Source organism: Zootoca vivipara, chromosome 12 (genome assembly GCF_965207765.1).
Source record: "Zootoca vivipara chromosome 12, rZooViv2.hap1.1, whole genome shotgun sequence".
Lineage (NCBI taxonomy): Eukaryota > Metazoa > Chordata > Lepidosauria > Squamata > Lacertidae > Zootoca > Zootoca vivipara.
The window spans coordinates 54,110,118-54,132,181 of NC_142595.1; the positions used below are offsets into that span (position 1 = coordinate 54,110,118).

General features: G+C 48.8%; 2 protein-coding genes across 4 annotated transcripts; one reads left to right on the forward strand and one right to left on the reverse strand.

Annotated features, from left to right (window-relative positions):
* The first annotated feature begins 232 nt into the window (after positions 1 to 232).
* On the forward strand, positions 233 to 9,608 carry LOC118078349 (glycolipid transfer protein domain-containing protein 2-like). 2 transcript variants are annotated; one of them, XM_035102171.3, is made up of 4 exons: positions 233 to 818; positions 2,736 to 2,827; positions 4,272 to 4,462; positions 6,071 to 9,608. In XM_035102171.3, exons 1-4 carry the CDS (start codon positions 317 to 319, stop codon positions 6,612 to 6,614), a joined length of 1,329 nt encoding a protein of 442 aa, XP_034958062.1. In that variant the 5' UTR covers positions 233 to 316; the 3' UTR covers positions 6,615 to 9,608. The 2 variants fall into 2 exon arrangements, with proteins under 2 accessions (XP_034958062.1, XP_034958063.1); XM_035102172.3 differs by having other exon boundaries at positions 2,739 to 2,827.
* On the reverse strand, positions 8,709 to 16,786 carry LOC118078313 (zinc finger and SCAN domain-containing protein 31). 2 transcript variants are annotated; one of them, XM_035102126.3, is made up of 4 exons: positions 16,536 to 16,786; positions 13,796 to 14,229; positions 12,297 to 12,423; positions 8,709 to 10,383 (listed from the first exon to the last, which is right to left on the reverse strand). In XM_035102126.3, exons 1-4 carry the CDS (start codon positions 16,645 to 16,647, stop codon positions 9,902 to 9,904), a joined length of 1,155 nt encoding a protein of 384 aa, XP_034958017.3. In that variant the 5' UTR covers positions 16,648 to 16,786; the 3' UTR covers positions 8,709 to 9,901. The 2 variants fall into 2 exon arrangements, with proteins under 2 accessions (XP_034958017.3, XP_088512152.1); XM_088656026.1 differs by having other exon boundaries at positions 13,811 to 14,229; positions 16,536 to 16,702.
* Positions 16,787 to 22,064: the final 5,278 nt, after the last annotated feature.

Below are 22,064 nucleotides of genomic sequence, written 5' to 3' on the forward strand. Positions count from 1 at the left end.
GAATAGGCTTCCTCGCGAGAAAAGGGAAAACTTGACAGCTATGAATAAAATAGAAAGAACAGAGAAAGCAACAGATCAAAATCGAAATGCGAGAAACCAAAACTTTGAAAGAAGTCCCGTAGAACGAGCCCGGCTGGCTGCACGGGGGCGAAAAGTCCAAGGGCAGGATCTCAGCGGTATCTGATGATCGGGTCTCGTTCAAGGTTCGCTAGGCTGGTCCCGAAAACGATGCTTCTTTCTTCTGCTGCTGTATCCAGGATCGCCGGATCGTACCAAAAGTGCCTGAAGGTTCGGGTCGCTTTTGCCCAACTCTCCAATGCTGCTCGGCTCTTTCCCTGAGTCCTGGCTCCATTCCGGGGGCAGCAAGCGGCTGCCACGTGTCTCCCGAGACGGATCCGTGCCGCATCGATCCACGGGCCTGAGATTGGCAGGTCCACTCCAGTCCCATCCCGGTGGAGATGTCAAAGCGCCCTTGCCAAAGCTCAGAGGCAGCCCCAAGGGTGGGACCCTGTCCCTGGAGACGCGGGATGGGGCAGAGGTGGCCGCCCCCTCCCCACCCGCGCCACCAGCCCCCGCCCTCCTCTTGTCCCCGACTGATAAGGAAGCCTTATCTCCCCACCTGAGCAGACAGCCCCGGTCAGGGTGCAAAGGGAGGCCGGGCGGGCGGGGGAAGGACACAGCCGCCGGCACGAGCGCCAGGGTGCAGCAGCCGGGGATGGGTGCCACGGGGTGGACCCCCACCCGTCTCTGCCGCCTGGCCTGTGCCGTGGGGATCTTCTTCTTCCTCCTCCTCCTCTGCTTCTCCAGCCTCCGCCTCCGTAAGTCGAGGGTCGGGGTCGGGGTCGGGGGGCTGTGGCCTTTCGCTTCCCCTGGGATCTCCTTTTCCAACTCTCAGGTTCTTCATTTTGCAACCATTTTCAATTGTTATTTAAAAAATGGGGCGGGGGGGGGGCAGACAAAAGCTTTCCTGCTAAAGCTGAAGCTGGATACTTGGAGAGTCAGGGCAGGTGAAAGAAAGAACTTCTCCGTTAACCTGCGGAACTCCCTCCCTCCTGCAAGAGACAGGCTTGGTCACTCACCTGGGTGGCATTAGAAGAGGCTCAGGGAAATTCACGGAGGAGGAGGAGGGAGCTCTGGGCGGCTAGTACCAGCCACGATGGCTTTGCTCTGCCTTCACAGTTCGAGGCAGCAACGTTCCCGAATATTATTTGCTGGAAACCGCGGGGGGGGGGGAGTTGGGATCCTGCTTGCGTATTTTCATTTGGGGCATCTGTTCAGCCATTGTGAGCAAAAGCTGTCGGACTAGATGGGCCACTGGCCTGATCCAGCAGCAGGCTCCTCTCATGTTCCTAGGTGCATTTGGGTGCGAATTTCTATTAGAGAAACACATTTGTACAGGCAGTTTTCACAAATGTAGACCTTTCCCCCCAACAGAACGCATTTTCATTGTTATCTTCACTGTCTTTCCCCTAACACACATATTTTTGTCAACACCCTTTGGCTGGGCAACTGCATGGCTGCATTCAGATAAGGGCAGACTGGCGAGGAGACCCGTGTTTCGCCCCTCACAGATTGCTTCAGAAAGTGTTGATTTGATCAATTATGCTTTAAATTCATACAGAATTATATGCCCCTGCTCTGTCCCCAGTTATGACTGTGTGTGTGTGTGTGTGTGTGTGTGAGAGAGAGAGAGAGAGAGAGAGAGAGAGAGAGAGAGAGAATGGGGAGGCTACATCGAATCACAGAACTGTAGAGTTGGAAGGGACCCCAAGGGTCATCTAGTCCAACCCCCTGGAGTGCAATAATCTCAACCCCATGTGCCCCCTTCTCCTCCACTCACATCCACCTCAGTCTGCACCCTTAAGAAACACAGAAGTGGAGGCAGACCTGATGTGAAGGGGGGGGCTGCAGCCACCACATTGCTACAATAGGTAATTCTACCTTTCAGGTGGGTCTTGGAGACCTCTGTAACTCCGAATTTTGCCTAACCCCTTAGCAGCAGCAGCAGCAGCAGCAAAACCAGTTTGTCTCAGAGGTCCCTCTGGTGTGGGTGGCAGCCCAGTGTGATGGAGCCCCCCTCCCTGCTGGGCTGCCAGGATAGGAGACATCCTGGGGGAAACTCCCTGTGCCCCCTTTGATATTGCCTTCAATCCTAGGATAGACGCGAAATTGGAGTGTAAATGCAATATGCAGATTCTTTAGCTGGGATTCATTCGTTGCATTTCAAGGGGTTGAGCTAGATGACCCTTGAGGGTACCTTCCAACTATGATCTTTTTTTTTTAAAGACCCATTAGACTGCATTTCCTATGAACTGGGATTATTAATTATTTATGCCCCGCCCCTCTGGGACCAAGAGCTCTTTAAATTCTTGGGCAGAAGCAGAACATGTCAGGGCTGGACCAACCTTTGCCAACCTGGTGCCCTCCCCCCAGATCTTTTGGGCTACAACTTCCATCAGCCATCCCCCCCGCCCCCGCCCCACCTGCTTTCAGGCCTCTGGAGATGTTTTTGGTCACTTTGGTTTTAACTGGGGCTCTTCCAGGCTGCCAGGGGTGAGGGGGGGGGTCAATATTGCAAACAGGCCTCTGGGGAACCCCCCCCCACCCCAACAGGGGTCTCATCCACCTGCAATTGCTTTGTTCTAGCTTTGAGTTTCCCCCTAATCAATCCCTGTGTTTTCTCTGCCTTCCTGCCCTTGGGGGGGGTCTCGCATTGCCTGCTTTCTGTGCCGCAGCAGAAGTGCCGAGCTCCACCTGCATTTGGGGGGTCCGTCCGTGCCGCTGGTTTGGGGGGACGCTGCCCAGCAAGGAGGATGCAGAGAGGAAGGTGAGAACCCGGAATGCCCCCCAACTCAGCCCCTCCCAGTTTTGGAATGGAGTTCAATGGGGATTTGCTCATGCTTTAAAATCCAAATCCAAAAACGGGGAGAGTTTTGCAGTGCTGGGATTTCCACTAGGTGTGCGATGTAATCTACTGGAGCAATCAAGTACAACGTTACCTGTTGTGCTAGAGTGGACATGCAGGGGATGTTGGTCCAGCCTGTTGAACTTCTGTTACACCTAAAATAAAAAAATTCCTTCAGTAGCACCTTAAAGACCAACTAAGTTTTTATTTTGGTATGAGCTTTCGTGTGCATGCACACTTCTTCAGATTCTTCTTCTGTTACACCTGTTACTTCCTTTGCATGTGACTACAGGTGGGCCTGCTCTGGTCCACGGGGTCAGGAAGAGTCAGACCACAAAGTAGGCGAGCAAGACCTTTCCAGACCTGGTAAAAGGTCAAGTCACTGAGCCACCTCCCTTCTTTTTGATCCTGCCTGCTTTCTGATTCACCTGGGCTGTGTTATCTCCCATATGGGGTAAACCTATTTGTACATGCTTGTAACTTTAAACCTAAAGTCTGCCTTCAGGGATCACACTGTGCTCTGCTTGATCGTGAGTAAACGATCGTGTGTATCTGAAGAAGTGTGCATGCACACGAAAGCTCATACCAATGACAAACGTAGGTGGTCTCTAAGGTGCTCTAAGGATTTTTATTTTTATTTTTTTTGACTACGGCACACCAACATGGCTACCTACCTGTAACTAAAACTACTTTTTGTTACTTACCGGTATGAATAAGACTGTGGTGTCTTTATTCTTTTACGAGGTATTCAATGGGTCTTATCAGGAATAATAGAACATATCTCAATCTGGGCAAGTCAGATTGAATTGCTTATTGTCTGAAGAGATTCTAACGGGTCTGCAACCAGCTTCCTGCTGTGTAATAGGGGAATACACTCTGCTAAGCGAAGAAACTTGCTAACACGAGTTAGGAAGGATAATATTAATCCATATACCCTCTCCTGTTACCCACAACATTCCCACACCAGGATCCCAGCTGGAGAGAATCATAAAACTGTAGAATGGCAGAGTTGGAAGGGACCCCGAGGGTTATCTAACCCCCTGCAATGCAGGGATCTTAACAAAAGCAATCAAGCCTCCCTGCTTGCTATTATTGAAGGTTTTTAAGCAAACATTGGGTGGCCACCTGTCAGCGATGCTTTAGCTGCAATCCCTGCATTGCATGGGGTTAGACTAGATGGCCCCTGGGGGTACCTTCCTGCTCTACAGTTCTAGATTCTAAGTTGCCAGAGGCTAAATTCTTTGTTACATTTGGAATGGTGATGTGGGGGGTGGGGTGGGCATGAGGGTCGGAGGGTTGCTTTTTCTGCCCCAAGGCACCCCAGCTCACCCACCCCAGTGACCCCTCCCTTCTGCTCTGCTCACAGCCCCCTCCTTCCGCCTCGCCCCCTTCTGCCGCCACTGGGGCCGCCCTCCTCCTGCAGACCCCATCTGAGCCCCCGGACCCGGGCGAGGGCTTTCGAGTTGCACGTCTGCAGAGGGCCTTCGCTGCCAGCCTCACGCCCGGCGGGCAAATCCTCATCCGGGAATACCTGAGCGGCTGGAAAGAGCTGATCAAGTGAGTAAGAGCAGCGCCCCCCACCCCAAAAGCCAAGGGAGCCTCCCTGGAAGTAGCTGCCGCATTTCCCGAGAGAGAGATTCTGGCCCAGATCAGAAGTTCCCGGGACAGGCTTGCCAGAAGCAGCGAGGGGTTTCCAGGTCCCGCAGGAAACAGAAACAGGTGAAGAAGCAGCACAGAATCCTAGAGCTGGAAGGAGTCGGGAAGCTAGGACTCCAGATAGACTGGGCCTGGGCCAGGAGGTTCCAGAAGAGCCTCAGAAGAGCCTGGCTGCTGGATGAGGCCAAAAGGGGCCCATCTAGCCCAGCATCCTCTTCTCATAGGGGCCAGCCAGGTGTTCCAAATAGAAAACCCACAAGCAGGACCTGAACAAAAGAGCAGCACTCGCCCCTCCTGTGGTTCCCAGCAAATAATATTCAGAAGTATTGCTGCCTCTGACTGCACAGGGCAGAGTGTGGCCATTGTGGCTAGTGGCCACCTGTTTGTTCTCTGCCTAGAAAACATGGGTTCAAGCAGTTTCCCCCTTGCCCCCCTCCTTTCCCAGGGAGAAGCCGCTCTTTAGTGCTCAATCGTAACAAACGGCAATCTACCAAAAAAACAAAGCAAAAAAAACAGAATTGCTGTTTGCACCTGTTGAGTTTTCCCTCTCTCTGTGTGTGGAGCCCTCAGTAATAAACAGAGTGTTTCCCCAGGAAAAGCAGCGGGACAAACACACAAGCCAACCCCTATCAGACCCCTGACTAGAAATCATGGGGGAAAGGGAAGCGTGGGTGGGTGAGTATTTACTTTCTTTTTCTCTCCAAACTAAAAAGTCCCAAGCTTCACAACCTTTCTTCACAGAGGAGTCGCTTCAACCTCTTGAACATTTCAGTTGCTCTTTTCTGAACCTTTTCCAATACCGCAATATCCCTTTTGAGATGAGTCGACCAGAACTAGACACACTTACAGTACTCCAAATGTGGCCGCACCTCAGATTTGTACAATGGCATTATGACATGGGCTGTTTTATTCTCAGTCCCTTTGCTGTTCTTTTTTTGCCAATTTTTAAATTAGTTTTCATTTTTCACCACGCAGTGGTTAAAACTCAGTTCCTTTCCTAAGGCCCCCTGACCCCCTAGATTGGTATGAAAGCGTTATGGTATGGCAGGCAGGCAGCATATTTTCGGGAGAAGAAGAGGCTACGGAGCAAACCCTCCACAAATCCGAAGCGGAGTCCCTGAGGCGGTTGGGTGGCGCCTCGTCCGCCTCCTTCCGGCTGCCGGCAACTCCTGCAGCCCAGCTGGTCTTACTCTGCTTTCCTTTGGACCACTTGAGCGAGGCGGAGGAGAGGGAGGGCGATCTTGTCAACTGGGCACCTAGGGGAGGACCGCCAAACGCTGCCCAGACTTGCGCCCCCGCCGGGGAGGTCACTTCGCAAGAACAATGCGAGAGGCGGCAGCAGCAGCTCCACAGCAGGCGCTGCAAGTTCCCCCCCTCCCGCAAAGGCTCAGTCCTCCTCCCTTGTCCCCCGACTCGGCAAGCGGGGGGTGGGTGGGTGCCCACCATTTCCGCAGCTTGCTTCGTTCTTGCCTTGCCTGACTCCGGCCGGCCCCCTCTCCTTCCTGGCAGGCTGATGGACGCGCTGGGCGCCGCCTTCGGCCTGATCTCCGGCGAGACGCGCACCAAGATCGCCATCCTGCAGGAGAACCAGCGCGGCCCCCACGGAGCCCACTACCGCACCCTCCAGTCCATGGTGCGCTTCGAGCTGGCCCGGGGGCTGGTGGGCTTCCAGTCCCTGCCGGCCGGCCGCCCCCCGTCCGGCTGCCGGACCCTCCTTCGCCTCCACCGGGCCTTGAAGTGGCTGGAGCTCTTTCTGCGCAAGCTGGGCACCAGCGCCGAGGGCGCGGAGCCTTCCCGCATGTGCGCCGACGCCTACCAGGAAGCCCTGGCGCCCTACCACAGCTGGTGGGTGCGCCAGGCGGCCGCCCTGGCTTTCCTGGCCATGCCCTCCCGCCGCGAACTCTACCGCATCCTGAGCGCCGGAGGGGGCGGCGAGGAGGAGGAGGAAGGCAAGGGCCTCCGCAGGCTCCGGGACACCGTCCGCAGCATCGCCCACGTCTACAACGCCACCCAGGAGCTGTATGCCGCACACGGGATGCTGGCGCTGCCCTGAGGCCCCCCTCCCTCACTGCCCCTCCCTTCCCCAAGGGAAAAAGCAGGGGGTCCCTTCCCTGGCACGGGACCCAGTCCCAGGGGGACCAAGGCTGGTAGCGCCAGGCGAGGGGGCGCTGCATTGCCAGGCTGACCCCCGGGATGCCTTCCGGCTCCAGGATTCGTGGGGAGGTTTCGAGCAGAGCTTGGGGGGGGGGACCTGACAGGGATGCTTCAGCTGCGATGGCTGCATTGGAGGGGGTGGGGCTGGATGGCCCCTGGGGGTCCCTTTCGACTCTGTAGTGCCAGGATTATTCGGTGGGGCAACTTGCAGCACGACGCCCGGGGGGGGGGCGGTGTTTGGCGGGAAGTGCCAGCATCGCAGCCCCTGCTCAGTCCCCTAATGTAGCTGTTGACCCGGGAGCAGAATGAAGCCTAAATGTGTTTGCGAAGGGGGCGATCCTAGATGCTCGTGGCTCCCTCTGGTGGCTGCTCGGAGCTCTGCACCTGCAAGCTCGGCTTCTGCTGCCTAGAAGCCTAGGTTTTAGGGGCAAATACTGTATGGAAGACTGATAAGAAATAAAAGTATTCCTCACATGTGGGCTCCATATTTGCTGAATATAAAGGTGCTAAATATGCTTAAATGAGCCAGACATACTGCACACGCGCATGCACACAGAGGGGGAGACAGGGGCCACCGTGTGACTCTGCCTTGATATTTGCATACTATATAAAATCAAGCTATATATATTGCTAGATAGGTGTTGAGGTGGAATCTTCTTTCTTGTAGTTTGAACTTCATCCTTTGGAGGATGCTCGGGAGAGGTGGGGTGGCTGGACCGCTTCCCACCTGAATATACAAACATGATATAGAACCAGAACCTTCAATAGATTTTGCAATATACTACAGAGACATTTGTATTCAGTAATAGCTGAGGGGAAGCGGCCCAGGTGATAGTCTGCTAGGCAGGATACACCTAAACAAGTGTCATACGCTGGACAAAATGGTTTCCAAATCTTGAAAAGAAGAGCAAGGCTTATTGGGGATGTGATACCTGACAATCTGTTGGGCGCAAGGCCTCGTGTGAGGAGGGTCGCAAGGCCTGGGCTGGAGACACGGAAACCCAGCGTGGTTTCAAAAATCCCTCATCCTACAGTGTCTCAGTAGGGCAGGGTCACCTGTTGGAGGAATATATGCGAGGCACTGACAAAAATGTCCCACTGGTCAAGATCTGGTGCTCTCTCCACCTAAGTGGAAAAGGGTGTCAGACGCTGCCCGGGGGGGGGGGGGAGCTGTATTGTTTGGAGTCTCAGCTCAATCCAAGCCTTCCTCCATGTTTTGGATGTCTGCAGATGAGAACTGCAGTTGGCAGAAGCAGAAAAACTGTACTTGGTCAGGATCCCACCTTTGAGGTAAGATGAGCAGAGAACTGTCATCTTCCTCGTGAATACCGTTCTCTGCTCCTGAAATGCGCTTGTGATCGAAGGAGGACAGAAGCCAGGGACTCCTCCTCTGCCTCACCTTCTCCCAGAGGAAGGACTGGAACTTGTGGCTTTTCTGGCAGATGTCCAGTGCATGTGCACTATCCTGAGAATGGCAGTAGCGCTCAGGAGCTCCACAGATTTGCAACCTCGATGCACTTGAAGTGGAAGTATGTGAAAAGCTTGTCAACATCTTCAAATGAAAGCTCAGCATTGATGGCAAGCTCCTCAGTGTTGCCAAATCCTTGTTAACTCTCCCCAGGTGTGAGGTGAGGAAGTTATTCAACACCTTGGCCAATGATTTGCATCTCCAGATGTGGGTAAAGGTAAAGGTACCCCTGACTGTTCGGTCCAGTCGCGGATGACTCTGGGGTTGCGGCGCTCATCTCGCTCTATAGGCCAAGGGAGCCGGCGTTTCTCCATGGACAGCTTCTGGGTCATGCGGCCAGCATGACTAAGCTGCTTCTGGCGAACCAGAGCAGCGCACGGAAACGCCGTTTACCTTCCCACTGGAGCGGTTCCTCTGTATCTACTTGCACTTTGACGTGCTTTTGAACTGTAGCCTTAGTTGCTAACAAGGGTCCTTAAGTTGCGCCCAGGCAAGGACAGAGACAGTCAATAACAACGCCGAGGGTTGAATCCAGAGAAAGAATTTAATTCTTAAATTTAAGAGACTCTTGGTGATCAGCTTCACGACAAAAGTAAAGAAACACAAGTTTGCAAAGATTCTTATACACTTCTTGGTAAATGCGCACGCAAGGGGGGGTCATAAGTTTCAAGTCCATATAAGGATCTTCCTGTGTCCAGTTCTTCTTGTAAACACATGCTGACTCAAGCAGCCTTGAGTGGGGGGCTTGAGTTCCTATCTATCTTGCCTGCTCTGTGCGTCAGACTGCTAGCATCAGACAAGACAGTCATCCGGCCTTGGTAGCTAGCTGTCAAATGTTTTCATTACACTTTGGCCCACTTTGGTACAGAGACGCATTCCTCTTCCAAAGAGGAAAGCATTTTAAGCAAGACATCCCAGGGATATTGGGGGGGGGGCATATACCAAGGGTAGGCAAATTAAGGCCCGGGGGCCAGATCCGGCCCAACCACCTTCTAAATCCGGCCCGCGGACAGTCCAGGAATCAGCGTCTTTTTACATGAGTAGAATGTGTCCTTTTATTTAAAACACATCTCTGGGTTATTTGTGGGGCATAGGAATTCATTCATTCCCCCACAAAAAAACACCAGTCTGGCCCCCCACAAGGTCTGAGGGACAGTGGACCGGCCCCCTGCTGAAAAAGTTTGCAGACCCCTGCCATACACTCAGAATTATATAATGCAGGCAATGCAAACGATAGGATCAAATTTAGCTCAATAACACAAATGGCAAATCTCTCCCTTCAGAACTGCTAGGTGGGCCCAGGTGTGGGTATGTAGTCTAAATAAATACTGGGGATTGAGGGTGCATTCCATGGATGTGAGAGAAAATGGTTATGGTTTCTCCCCTGCATGGATTCCTTGATGGAAAGTGAGATTGTCATTTCGACTGAAGCTCTTTTCACATTTCAAACACTGATCATAGCTGCCAAGTTTTCCCTTTTCTCGCGAGGAAGCCTATTCAGCATAATGGAAAATCCCTTTAAAAAAGGGATAACTTGGCAGCTATGACACTGATATGGCGTCTCCCCTGTATGAGTTCTTTGATGGGCCCTAAGTGTGGCCTTTTCCCTAAACCTCTTTCCACATTTGAAGCATTGATAAGGTTTCTCCCCTGTATGAATTATCTGATGGTCAGTGAGTTTCCTTCAAGGTGAAGCTCTCTCCACATTCCAAACACTGCTATGGTTTCTCCCCTGTATGTATTCTTAGATGGGAAATGAGATTGTTCTTGTGGGTGAAGCTCTTTCTACAATCCAAACACTGAAATGGTTTCTCCCCCATATGAATTCTTTGATGGGAAGTGAGATTTGACTTCCACTTGAAGCTCTTTCCACACTTTTGACAGTGAAATGGTTTCTCCAGTGTATGAATTCTCTGATGGGCAGTGAGACTTTGCTTCTGGGTGAAGCTCTTTCCACATTCCAAGCACTGATAGGGTTTCTCCCCTGTATGAATTCTCTGATGGGCAGTGAGAATTCCCTTCTGGGTGAATCTCTTGCCACATTCCAAGCACTGATAGCGCTTCATCCCAATAGGATTTCTTTGATAGGAAGTGGAAAGGGAGATGGAGCTCTCTCCACACTCCAAATATTCGTATGATTTCTCCACTATGTGGATTTTGTCGTTGTCTCCCTTGTTCTTCATTTCCAATTCATCACCACCTGCGATGGAGAGAAAAATGGATTAGAACCTCAGAAATAAATGGAGCCCCAAATGATTGGACAATGATAAATTACTCTTGTGATAGTGGAATAATGGAAGGGGGTTAGAAAAGTGGTCTTACTCCAAGGTTCACTGCCTTTGTTAACTGGTCTTCATGGATGTATTTGTGGGAACCTGAGATGTGCAAAGCCTGACTCTTCTGGGATGGATTTTGTTTGGCCCAATCATGGAATTTTCTGCATCTCTATTGTCAGCATAGCTGCCAAGTTTTCCCTTTTCTCGCGAGGAAGCCTATTCAGCATAACGGAAAATCCCTTAAAATAAGGGATAACTTGGCAGCTATGATTGTCAGTCACCTGTTTTTGCTCCATTTCCATGGTCCATGGTCTCTTTGTTCAACCAAAAACAGACAGAAGCATTATAGTGAGTGAAATAAATATTTGATCCCCTATCAACCAGCCAGATGTCAGGCTACCTGGTATCTTCACTGTATGTAACGAGCCGAGATTAGAAGCACCTGCTATAAAGGAGAGGTCTTACCTGTAATCCCAGCTCGTTACAGTACCTGTACAAAAGACACCTGTCGACAGAAGCAATCCATCCAGCAGATTCCAAAGTAGCCACCAAGACCAAGACCAAAGAGCGGTCCAAGGATGTCCGGGACAAGATTGTAGACCTGCACAGGGCTGGACTGGGCTACAAGACTATTATTGCCAAGCAGCTTGGTGAGAAGGTGACAACAGTTGGTGCAATAATTCGCAAATGGAAGAAACACAAAATAACTGTCAACCTCCCTCGGTCTGGGGCTCCATGCAAGATCTCATCTTGTGGAGTTGCAATGATCAGGAGAACAATGATGAAGCAGCCCAGAACTACATGGGGGGAACTTGTCAATGATCTCAGGGCAGCTGGGACCATAGTCGCCATGAGAACAGTTGGTAACACACTACGCCTTGAAGGACTGAGATCTTGCAGAGCCCGCAAGGTCCCCTTGCTCATGTACAGGCCGCCTGCAGTTTGCCAATGCACATCTGAATGACCCAGAGGAGAACTGGGTGAAAGTGTTGTGCTCAGATGAGACCAAAATCGAGCTCTTTGGCATCAACTCAACTCGCCGTGTTTGGAGGAGGAGGAGGAATGCTGCCTACGACCCCAAGAACACCACCCCCACCGTCAAACATGGAGGGGGACATATTATGCTTTGGGGGTGTTTTTCTGCTAAGCGGACAGGACACCTTCACTGCATCAAAGGGATGATGGATGGGACCATGTATTGTCAAATCTTGGGTGAGCACCTCCTTCCCTCAGCCAGGGCATTGAAAATGGGTCGAGGGTGGGTATTCCAGCATGACAATGACCCAAAGCACATGGCCAAGGCAACAAAGGAATGGCTCATGAAGAAGCACATTAAGGTCCTGGAGTGGCCTAGCCAGTCTCCAGACCTTAATCCCATCGAAAATCTGTGGAGGGAGCTGAAGGGTTGGGTAGCTACACATCAGCCTCAAAATCTTACTGACTTGGAGAGGATCTGCAAAGAGGAGCAGGACAAAATACCTCCTGAGATGTGTGCAAACCTGGTGGCCACCTACAAGAAACGTCTGACCTCTGTAATTGCCAACTCTGTAATTGCTACCAAGTACTAAGTCATTTTTTGCAAAGGGATCAAATACTTATTTCACTCATTATAATGCACATCAATCTCTGACTTTTGTCTTCTGGGTTTCTGGGGTTTTTCCTGTTGTTATTTTGTCTCTCACAGCTGCAATAAACCTACCATTAAAATTATGGACTGGTCATTTCTTTGTCAGAGGGCAAACGGGCAAATTTAGCAGGGGATCAAATACTTTCCCCCCTCACTGTATATAACTATGGAATTTCAAAGCAGATATTATCATCCAACCGGGAGCCTTACCAAGAGAGGCCATGATCCCACGATTCTCCTCCATGACTTCCTTATGCAATGCTCTCTGGTCAGGATCCAGCAACGCCCACTCCTCCTCCGTGAAATGCACAGCTACATCTTCAAAGCACACTGGACCCTGATAGGGAAAAGACAAAGGTCCTCCTCTGATATCTGAAGAAGTCTGCATGCACACGAAAGCTCATATCCATAACAAACTTAGTTGGTCTCTAAGGAATTTTTATTTTATTTTGGTCCTCCTCTAAGGCAGTCTAATGATTCTACTACACTTTGCGGTCTTGTTTCCTGCCTGTTCATTGCTGTCTTGTGTTAATTGCAATGGGGATACTCAAAAATGCTGAGCAAAGGTCCACTACGCTGCACCACGTGGCCCCTGCAGGGATGGTGCTCTGAGGGTTGGGCACCACTGGGGGTTTTGGGATGACGAACTGGTAAACAAGTCTTAAATCTTGGACCAGCCATAAAGAAGCTGGGGTAGAATTCAAGGCTTGTGGATAGGGAAGAGGGAGGTGGTATTGCTGACAAGCGAGAAGCTACTACAAGCTGCAAGCGGCTAGTCTCTAGCTGGTCAGCAATTTTTCCATTCTGCCTGGAAACGAGCAGAAGGTTCCTGATTTGGGGGTTATTCCCTCAGAGAAGCTGATTACACCTGGTTGAAGCTGGCCCTGTTATTTCTCTGTAACCAGGGCCCTGCTGCTTATAAACATAAGAAGAAACCTGGGCTTCACTTTCTCTCTCTCTCTCTCTCTCTCTCTCTCTCTCTATTTCTAGTGTGGTGATCTGTATATAGTATGTCTAAGTGCTAAGTTCTTAGTCTTATTTTAAGTTTAAATTAATTTTTTATATTGCAAGCGGATTCTTAAGTACTATGCAAATCCTGAAGAGTTGGATTCGTGAATTGTTATGCTCATTTGCCTTCAGTCAATAATACTGGATGAAGCTGCTGCACCTGGTCTATTTTGGGGACCCTGCATTGTGTTTAATCTGCCAACAAATTGTTGAGGTCTAGCCTGAACCTTTATGGAGCAAACCCTTGACAATTGCAAGGCGACTTCAAGGGCCACAAATGGAAGGATCTTCTCTTCCTGTTACCCATGTGCTATTTTGAAGAGTTGGGGAATCTTTGTCACTGTTTCTATGATATGTCAGCTGCTTAGAAGCCCATCGTAGCACTTACACATAAATCTATATATATAAATGTAAAAGGGAAATGTGGGTTTATGTCCACTTTTCACCAAAACCGCTTGACCGATTGCTTTCAAATTTTGACACAATGTCCCAAGCAAATGTCTGAAGGTTCTTATAAAGTCTGCTAAGACAGATGTCACACCTGTGGCAGGTAAAATACCAAAAAACCCATGTTTCAAAACACACCACTCAGATGAAAGTGAATGGGGAGAAAGGTTAGAGAAGGAATGCCACAGCATTTTAGGATCTTCTCCCTCCTGTTTGGAGCCCCTTGGGAGTATCCAGAGGAAAGTCTCTCTCACCTGCTTCCTCTCTGCCTGCTTCCTCTCCTCTGCCTGACTCAGGAGGAAACCTTTGGCCAGGGCCACCGCCTGGGAACTGGTCTCTGCTCCGCATTCCCTCACCCAGCTCTCCATCTCCGGGGGAAGGACAGCCAGGAACTGCTCCAAGATCACCAGGTCCAGCATCTCAGCTTCCATGTGCTTTTCTGACTTCAGCCACTGATAGTAAAGGTGGTAGAGTCGGCTGCAAACCTCCCGAGGTCCTTTGGCCTCCTGGTAGCAGAACTGCCTGAACTGCTGGCTCTGCACATCTGAGCGGAGGGTGTCCTCATCTCCCAGGAGCTTCTGAACGGAGTTTTCCCAGAATCCCCCACTGCTCCCAGTTTCCATGGCCTGGCTTCTTCCTGCTTTAGGGCCAGCTAAGTCTTGCTCATCCATCTGTGCTCTCAGGAAGCCTGCAAGAGACAGGAAGGAAACTCTCTTTTTTCCTGCCATTTTCTGTCCATCTGAATTAGAGGTGCTAGCAAATTCTACAAAGTAAATGCATTTTTTCACTATAAAATTGACACATTGTCAGGAGAAGAGAAATGTTCTCTGAGCAAGTGTGGATGAGTCTTGCTAGGAACCAGGGTTGGACCGTACCACAGCCCAGGCTGTAAGTACCACAAGGTCCAGGTCCCAGAATGACAACATAGCCCTTGGCTACAGGATCCAGAGTCCTTCTACAGCAGGGGTCAGCAACCTTTTTCAGCTGTGGGCCAGTCCACCATCCCTCAGACCATGTGGTGAGCCAGACTATTTTTTTTGGGGGGGGGGGAAATGAACGAATTTCTATGCCCCACAAATAACCCAGAGATGCATCCTATATAATAAAGTCCCTGTGTCTCTGCGTCCAGATTCCGTGTGTCCCTGGGTTACTGCACATGTGCCCCAGGGACACAGGGATTGGAGGCAGAGACAACCACCGCTCCGCCAACCGCCGCTCCGAAGCCCCGTCTCATGCTGGAGGTGCGCTGCGAGGCGGCGGGGGAGAGAAGCGCTCCTCCCCCGGCCGCCTTGCCACGCACCGCCGGCATGGGACAGCGCTTCCTCGGCGAAGGCAAGCAGGCGAGCTGTCTGCCTGCTTGCCGTAGACGAGGAACTCGAAGCGGCAGCGGGCAATTCGGCTGGGGGACTGGCTTGGCGGCGGCGGGAAAAAGGGGAAGAAGTCCCGGAGCCGAAGTATGGCGCGGCAGGGTTGCCGGCTCTGTCGGGAGGGGGGGAGGGAGAAGCAGAAGATCCGATCGGTCTTCGGCTTCTCCCTCCCCCCGCCCAACAGAGCCGGCATTTGGCTCTGTCAGGTGGGGGAAGGGAGAAGCAGAGGATCGGATTTGTGCTTTCTGTCGGCGGTGGAGGGGAGAGCAACAAATGGAGAGAAAGGGCTGCTTTCTCTCCGTTCGTTCCTCTCCCCTCACCGCCGACAGAAAGGGCTGTCGGCGGCAGGGGGGAGAGAAAGGAAGGAGGAGAAAGGGCTGCTTTCTCCTCCTTCGTTCCTGTCCCCCTGCCGCCGACAGCAAGGACAGGTCCCAGGGTTCGGAGAAGCGCTGCGCAAGCGCTTCTCCGAACCCCGGGATGTTCTAGCGCCCATTATTGAACGGGCTGAAATACACTAGTTTTCAATAAAAGCTCACATTCTACTCATGAAAAACACCAGGCAGGGCCCACAAATAACCCAGAGATGCATTTTAAATAAAAGGACACATTCAACTCATGTAAAAACACGCAGATTCCCGGACCGTCTGTGGGCCGGATTGAGAAGGCGATTGGGCCGCATCCGGCCCACAGGCCTTCGGTTGCCTACCCCTGTTCTTCAGCTCAGGAGAAGTTACAGGGAACCAGGCAGAGGGCATTTTTGGTAGTTAAAATCCCAAGTTAAAACTTTCATCACTGCTATAACAATAACTTGAATTTCTAGACCCCTATTCCTTATATAAAACAACCTATGAGTGGACCAAAACCATGTGTATTTACAAGCAGCACATTCAGGGGCCAAACAGTTCAGCCAGATGCCTGGATCAGGCATAATAACAAGAGTAATAATAACAACAATATTATCATTTCCCATTACAAATATTTCCCATGAGAAAAAAACAAATACAACTTCTACATTCATCTCCCTTCCAAAATTCTGTTCACGGAGGTCCAGCACCGAGGGCCTTCTGGTAGTTAGTTCCCTTGCTGCAAGAAGTGAGGTTACAGGGAAGCAGGCGGAGGGCCTTCTCGGTGGCGGCACCTGCCCTGTGCAACACTTTCCCAGCAGATGTCAAGGAAAGAAGCAGCTATTTTACTTTTAGAAGACAAGTGAAGGCGGCCCTGTTTAGGGACGTTTTTAATGTTTGATGCTGCATTGGTTTTAATATTCAGTTGGAAGCCGCCCGGAGTGGCTGGGGAAACCAAGCCAGATGGGCGGGGTATAAATAATAAATTATTATGATGAATATTAATATATGATCTTTTCATCAGCTCAGTGCCTAGAATCCATTCAGTTAATCCATTTCGGGAAGCCCCCCCCCCCCCGCCCAATAAACCAGCACTGCTGCTACTGCTGCTTCCCACGTCCAGGCCAAGAAACGCAGCTGCGCTTGATTTTGGGAACAGGTAGAGGAAAGAAAGTCTGCTCCGTGGGGAGGGGGGGGAGAAGGGGTTGCCCAGAGGGATCAACTCCCCTCCGGGGAGAGGGGGAGGGAGGGAGGGAGGGAGAGAGAGAGAGAGAGAGACTCACCAGAGCGCAGAAGCCATCGCCGAGGAAGCATTTGTAAAGGAGATGACAGCCCCTCCCCCCTTGCAGGAAGGGAGGGGGGACGGAGGACCTGCCCCCCCCGCGACACTTTCATTTCCTGTCCTCTCTAGGAATCCAGCTCAGCTCCTTTTAACCCTTGGCAAGCCGTGCGCACCCGGCTCATCCTTCTCTCCCTCTCTGCGTTTTCTGCTCCAGAGCAGAAGCCCAACAGAAGCCATGTGCTTTGCGCACAGTCAGTGACGTTTTCGGGGGGGGGTGACGTGCTAATGTGCTCCCTCCCTTGTGTTACGGAAAGGAAGGAGGTTTTAACAATGAGTCCGTAAGGGACTGTGGAGGCCAATTCTGGATCCGCACGTCCTTCCCCAGTGGGGATATTGGTTTCCAGGTGGGAGTTGATCACGGTGTGGATTTGCCAAGCGCACTTTCCTCTTGGCACGTTTCTCCCTTGCGTCCTGAGTTCGAGTGTCTTCAAAGCCCAGGACACCTTTGGTCAAGCCTGTTCTCCAACTGGAGCCCTCGCAGGCCAGTGTTTCTCAGTTGTCAGTGTTTATACTACATTTTTAAAGATTTGCCTCGAGACAGTCTTTAAACCTCTTTTGTTGACCACCAGCATCAGGGCCGTCTTAAGCACCTCTGGCGCCTTGGCACCACCGGCGCCCTCCGGCGCCCCGTTTTCCAGTGCGGCGGGTGGGCTCAGCGCACAGCGCGGCTGCCGAGGGCACTGCTGCGAGGCGGAGCGGCCAGCGGGCGGGCACAGCTGCGAGGCGCCCCCCTTGGCGGGCCGGCGCCGTGGCACCCTGCACCACCCAGCCTGGCCGTAGGGCCGGCCCTGACCAGCATCACGCTTTCCATTTTTAAGTTCAGAATAGAGTAGTTGCTTTGGAAGACGATCATCAGGCATCCGCACAACATGACCAGTCCAACGAAGTTGATGTTGAAGAATCATTGCTTCAAAACTTTGCTTCATCCAGTACACTGATATTGTTGTTTAGTCATGTCCGACTCTTGGTGACCCCATGGACCAGAGCACGGCAGGCACTCCTGTCTTCCACTGCCTCCCGCAGCTTGGACACTGATATTACTTCACTGTATTACACCATGGCCATAAACCTGTACATTCAAGTGATCAAATATACGCTCAATATATAACATTGAAATTATGTTACTGGTTTATGTATGAACCCTGCGTTTTATGAATGGACTCTGTATTTTGTGAATTACCAAAGATCAACCAGTGGGGAGCTCCTTGTGGGGACCTGTTGAGCAACAATAAAGGTCGTGGTCTACTGACTGCTGTTTTGCTCCATTCCTTGGCTGGAACTTCCTTCTTTTGCTGACACCAAAGACCTGTGGGGGACTTGCACCCCACGAGCTGGTCTGCGGAGTATCCTCGCACCCTGGAATTTCGGCTAACATTTGGAAACAGAAACAGGAGCAGCAGCTTGCAGGGGAAAAGGTGGATCAGACCAGTGATTCATACCCTCCAACATTTATCCGATGAAAATAGGAACGTTGCATTCCATAATGATAATTTTACTATTTATACCCCACACGTTACTGGGTTTCCCCTGCCACTATGGGCTGCCTCCAACATAATAAAACATTAAACATAAAAAAGCACTTCCCTATGCTGTCTGATTGCCTTCACCTGGCTCAGAGGTCGGATAACTCCATAACCTCCAACATTTCTCCAATGAAAATAGGGACACCCTAAGGAAAAGCGGGATATTCCAGAATCAAATCAGAAACCAGGACGGCTTCTCTAAATGAGGACATCCCTGGAAAAAAGGGACACCTGGAGGGTCTGGTGACTTTCTTGCAAACTTTGTGCAAACAAATCTGGAAAAACTCTCAATGTGCATCAACTTCTGCAGTCGAAGGCAGCTATGCTTCTGAATATCAGTTTTTGGAAGCTGAGGGAGAAGAGAGGATTTGCACTCGGGTTCTCCTAATGGGCTTCTGTTAAAACCAGGAATGGGGGATGGGCAGTTAAACAACTTCTATAAAACTGTAGCAATAAGTGGTTACCATGAACTGTACTGTTTCCCTTGACTATCCAATATAGAATCAAATAACCACCAAAATTCAATGGTTTGACCCATTTCCTTGGTTCCAATGGCAAATGACTCATCTGGAAGAGGCATAGAGTCACTTACACCTCCCACCTCCCAAGGCAAAAGATAACAATGGACCTGACAGATATCCCTTGGTGGAGTTCGCAGAAGCCAGGTGTTCACAAAGCCCATCTTCAGGAAAGCCCGGAGGGCAAGGATAGGTGTAAATACCAGTAGTTTTATTGTTCTCTTGGTGGTGAGTAGTTAGAAGGTGTCCGGAACTGACTCTGATAACAGGGATGAATGATGGACTCATGTTACTGTGCAATATCCCCTCCTTCTTGGTGACATTTTGGTGATGTACAGGTATCTGTGATGTATCTAGAAATATATTATGGGAAGGGAGGGGCATCTTAAAGGTCCATGTAACCCCATGCTCATGGTTCCTACTCCATGTGTATTTGAACCTTGTTGCAACAATCAAGATCAGCTCCACTGACTGCTGGTTTGCTTCTTTGCTTGGCTAGAGATTCCTTCTTTTGCTGAACAGGAGAGACCCACAGGGAATGGCAACGCAATCAGCTGGGCAATTAAGTAAACCTGCACCCAGAATTTTTCTGTGACAGCTTCTTACAGGCATCTGGTCGGTCCCTGTGAGAAGACGATGATGAACTAGATGAGCCTTTGGCCGGATCCAGCAGCCAGGCTCTTGCATGAGTGGAAGAGAAGAGAATTAAAGTGAAGAGCCACATAGATAAAATGATTAATGCATGAAATAGCTAAAGCGGAGGGTGTGTTAAAAGATTATTTTGAAATGAATTTAAACCAAGATACACCATTGAATATAGTCTGGGATGCTGGGAAGGCCGTTCTGAGGGGGTTCTTTATTAGTCAAAGTAGCTGGAAGAGGAAAGAAAGAGAAAATAAATTGGAAAATTTGTTAAAAGAATTAAGGGAAAATGAAATCGAATTAGGGAAATTAAAAGGTCAAAGGAAAGAGGAATTGAAAAGAGCTATAAAATTTTTGCAGAATCAAGTTTCTTCCTTATTAGATAAAGAGATAGAAAACAAGATAAGATATTTAAAACAAATTTTTTTTGAATTTTCCAATAAGGCAGGGAGATACTTAGCCTGGCAGTTAAAGAAAAAACAGAAAGAAAAATTGTAGACAAATTAGTGGAGGATGGTAAAGTGATAGTAGACCCAAGGGAAATTAAGGAATCTTTTGTTCATTTCTATACCAACTTATATAGGGAGGAAATAGTAGATCAGGAAAAGATAGAAAAATATTCGGAAAATACAAAGATAAAAAAATTGAGGAAGAGATCACTAAGTCGCTGAATGATCCATTCTCGATCTTGGAGATACAGAGGGTAATTAGGATAGCAAAAAACGGAAAATCACCTGGAACTGATGGATTACCGGCCCTATTTTATAAAAAATTTGAAAAGAATTTAATTGAACCAATGAAGAATTTAATGAATAAAATTACTGAGAAAGGAGAGATACCAAAATCCTGGGAAGAGGCTTATATCACAGTGATCCCTAAGCAAGGTTCAGATACCAATCAAATTAAGAATTTTAGACCAATTTCTTTGCTTAATAACGATTATAAAATATTCGCAGACCTGCTAGCTATGAGAATGAAAAAGATAATGGAGAAGTTAATAAATAAAGATCAATCCGGCTTCCTCCCAAAAAGATTTATGCATAATAATTTGAGAAATATATTGAATTTATTAGAATATTTGAGCATAAAGATAAATAAAAAAGCCGCGTTTTTGCTGCTAGATGCTGAAAAAGCATTTGATAAGGTATCATGGAATTTCATGAAGGAAAGTGTAAAACATCTAGGCTTTGGAGATAAAATTTGTAATGGAATTGATGCAATCTATAAAATCCAAAGAGCTAAACTTATAACAAATAACAAGATATCTGGAGAGATTACCATCCAGTGGGGCACCAGGCAGGGGTGTCCCCTATCACCGTTATTATTCATCCTGAGCCTTGAATTTTTGTTAGAAAATATCAGGAAAGATGAGAAAATCAAAGGAGTCAGAATCGGGAAATATGCTCATAAATTGAAAGCATTCACGGATGATGTTATTATTACAACAATCGTTGGATACTATTCCTTATATCTTGAAAATAATAAAATAATATGGCAGACTGTCGGGGTTTAATCTAAATATGAATAAAACTAATATGCTTACGAAAAATTTAACAAAGGAAGAAATTGGCCAATTGCAGGATAAAGTAGGATTAAGAGTAGTGGAGAAAGCAAAGTACCTTGGAATCTGGATTACTAATAATACAAACAATCTAGTAAAAGATAATTACGACAGAGCCTGGAAGGAAGTAAAAAAAGATCTGGATAATTGGGAGAGATTAAATTTATCACTACTAGGGAGAATTGCAGTGGTGAAGATGAACATACTCCCCAAAATGCTGTTCCTTTTTCAAATGATACCAATCCTGGGGACAGGGAATAATATTTTTTAAAATTGGAAAAAAGACATTAGGAAATTCATCTGGAACCACAAACCTGCAAGAATAAAGCACAAATTATTAATTGATGCCAAAGAAAGGGGAGGGCTGCCTCTCCCAGATCTAAACTTATACCATGATGCAGCAGGATTTGTGTGGCTAAGGGAGTGGCTAACATTAGAAAACAGTGAACTTTTGGATTTGGAAGGCTCAGAAAATCAATAAACTAGGCACGCTTACCTAGTGGATGACAAGATGAAAGTACACAAAGGGTTCAATAACCATATTATCAAGCGATCTCTTTTGGGTATTTGGAATAAACATAAGAGATTGCTGGAGCAAAAAACACCTAGATGGGCATCCCCCATGGAAATAATTACAGTAAAGAAGATAAATTCAGAGAGGAAATGGGGAAATTACTTGGATCTATTAGAAGAAAAAGATGGAATTTTGAAAGTAAAAGATTATGAGGAAATAAAACAGCACCTAACTGCTTGGATACAATACCACCAGATCCATAGTAAGTTTAACGAACACAAACACAGACAAGGATTTTTGGATGAACCTTCTTTATTGGAAAAAAATTTAATCAAACCAGATACCAAAATAATTTCCAAAATGTACAACACATTACTCGAATGGGAGACCAAAGACAAGATGGTAAAGGAAGTGATGACAAAATGGGCCATAGATGTGGGGAAAAGCATAAATATGGAGGAATGGGAGAAATTATGGACAAAAACCTGGAAATTCACAGCCTCGGAGGGAATAAGGGAGAATATGATTAAGTTATTTTTATAGATGGCATCTAACCCCCGTAAAAATCCATAAAATGTATAAAACCAAAGATAATTTATGTTGGAAATGTAGAAAGGAAACGGGAACATTTATACACGTGTGGTGGCACTGTGGGGAAATAAAGAAATTTTGGAACCAAGTATTTGAAGAAATTAAAAAAATGCTCAAATAT

Excerpts from the sequence above, each read along its gene's own strand:
- LOC118078349 (XM_035102171.3), top strand. The coding sequence starts at position 317 with ATGCTGCTCGGCTCTTTCCCTGAGTCCTGGCTCCATTCCGGGGGCAGC. Across the intron at positions 819-2,735 it reads CTTCTCCAGCCTCCGCCTCC|CAGAAGTGCCGAGCTCCACC; the intron begins GTAAGTCGAGGG and ends TCTGTGCCGCAG. Across the intron at positions 4,463-6,070 it reads GGCTGGAAAGAGCTGATCAA|GCTGATGGACGCGCTGGGCG; the intron begins GTGAGTAAGAGC and ends CCTTCCTGGCAG.
- LOC118078313 (XM_035102126.3), bottom strand. The coding sequence starts at position 16,647 with ATGAAAGTGTCGCGGGGGGGGCAGGTCCTCCGTCCCCCCTCCCTTCCT. Across the intron at positions 14,230-16,535 it reads GCGATGGCTTCTGCGCTCTG|GCTTCCTGAGAGCACAGATG; the intron begins GTGAGTCTCTCT and ends TGTCTCTTGCAG. Across the intron at positions 12,424-13,795 it reads AGCAGGCAGAGAGGAAGCAG|GGTCCAGTGTGCTTTGAAGA; the intron begins GTGAGAGAGACT and ends TTTCCCTATCAG.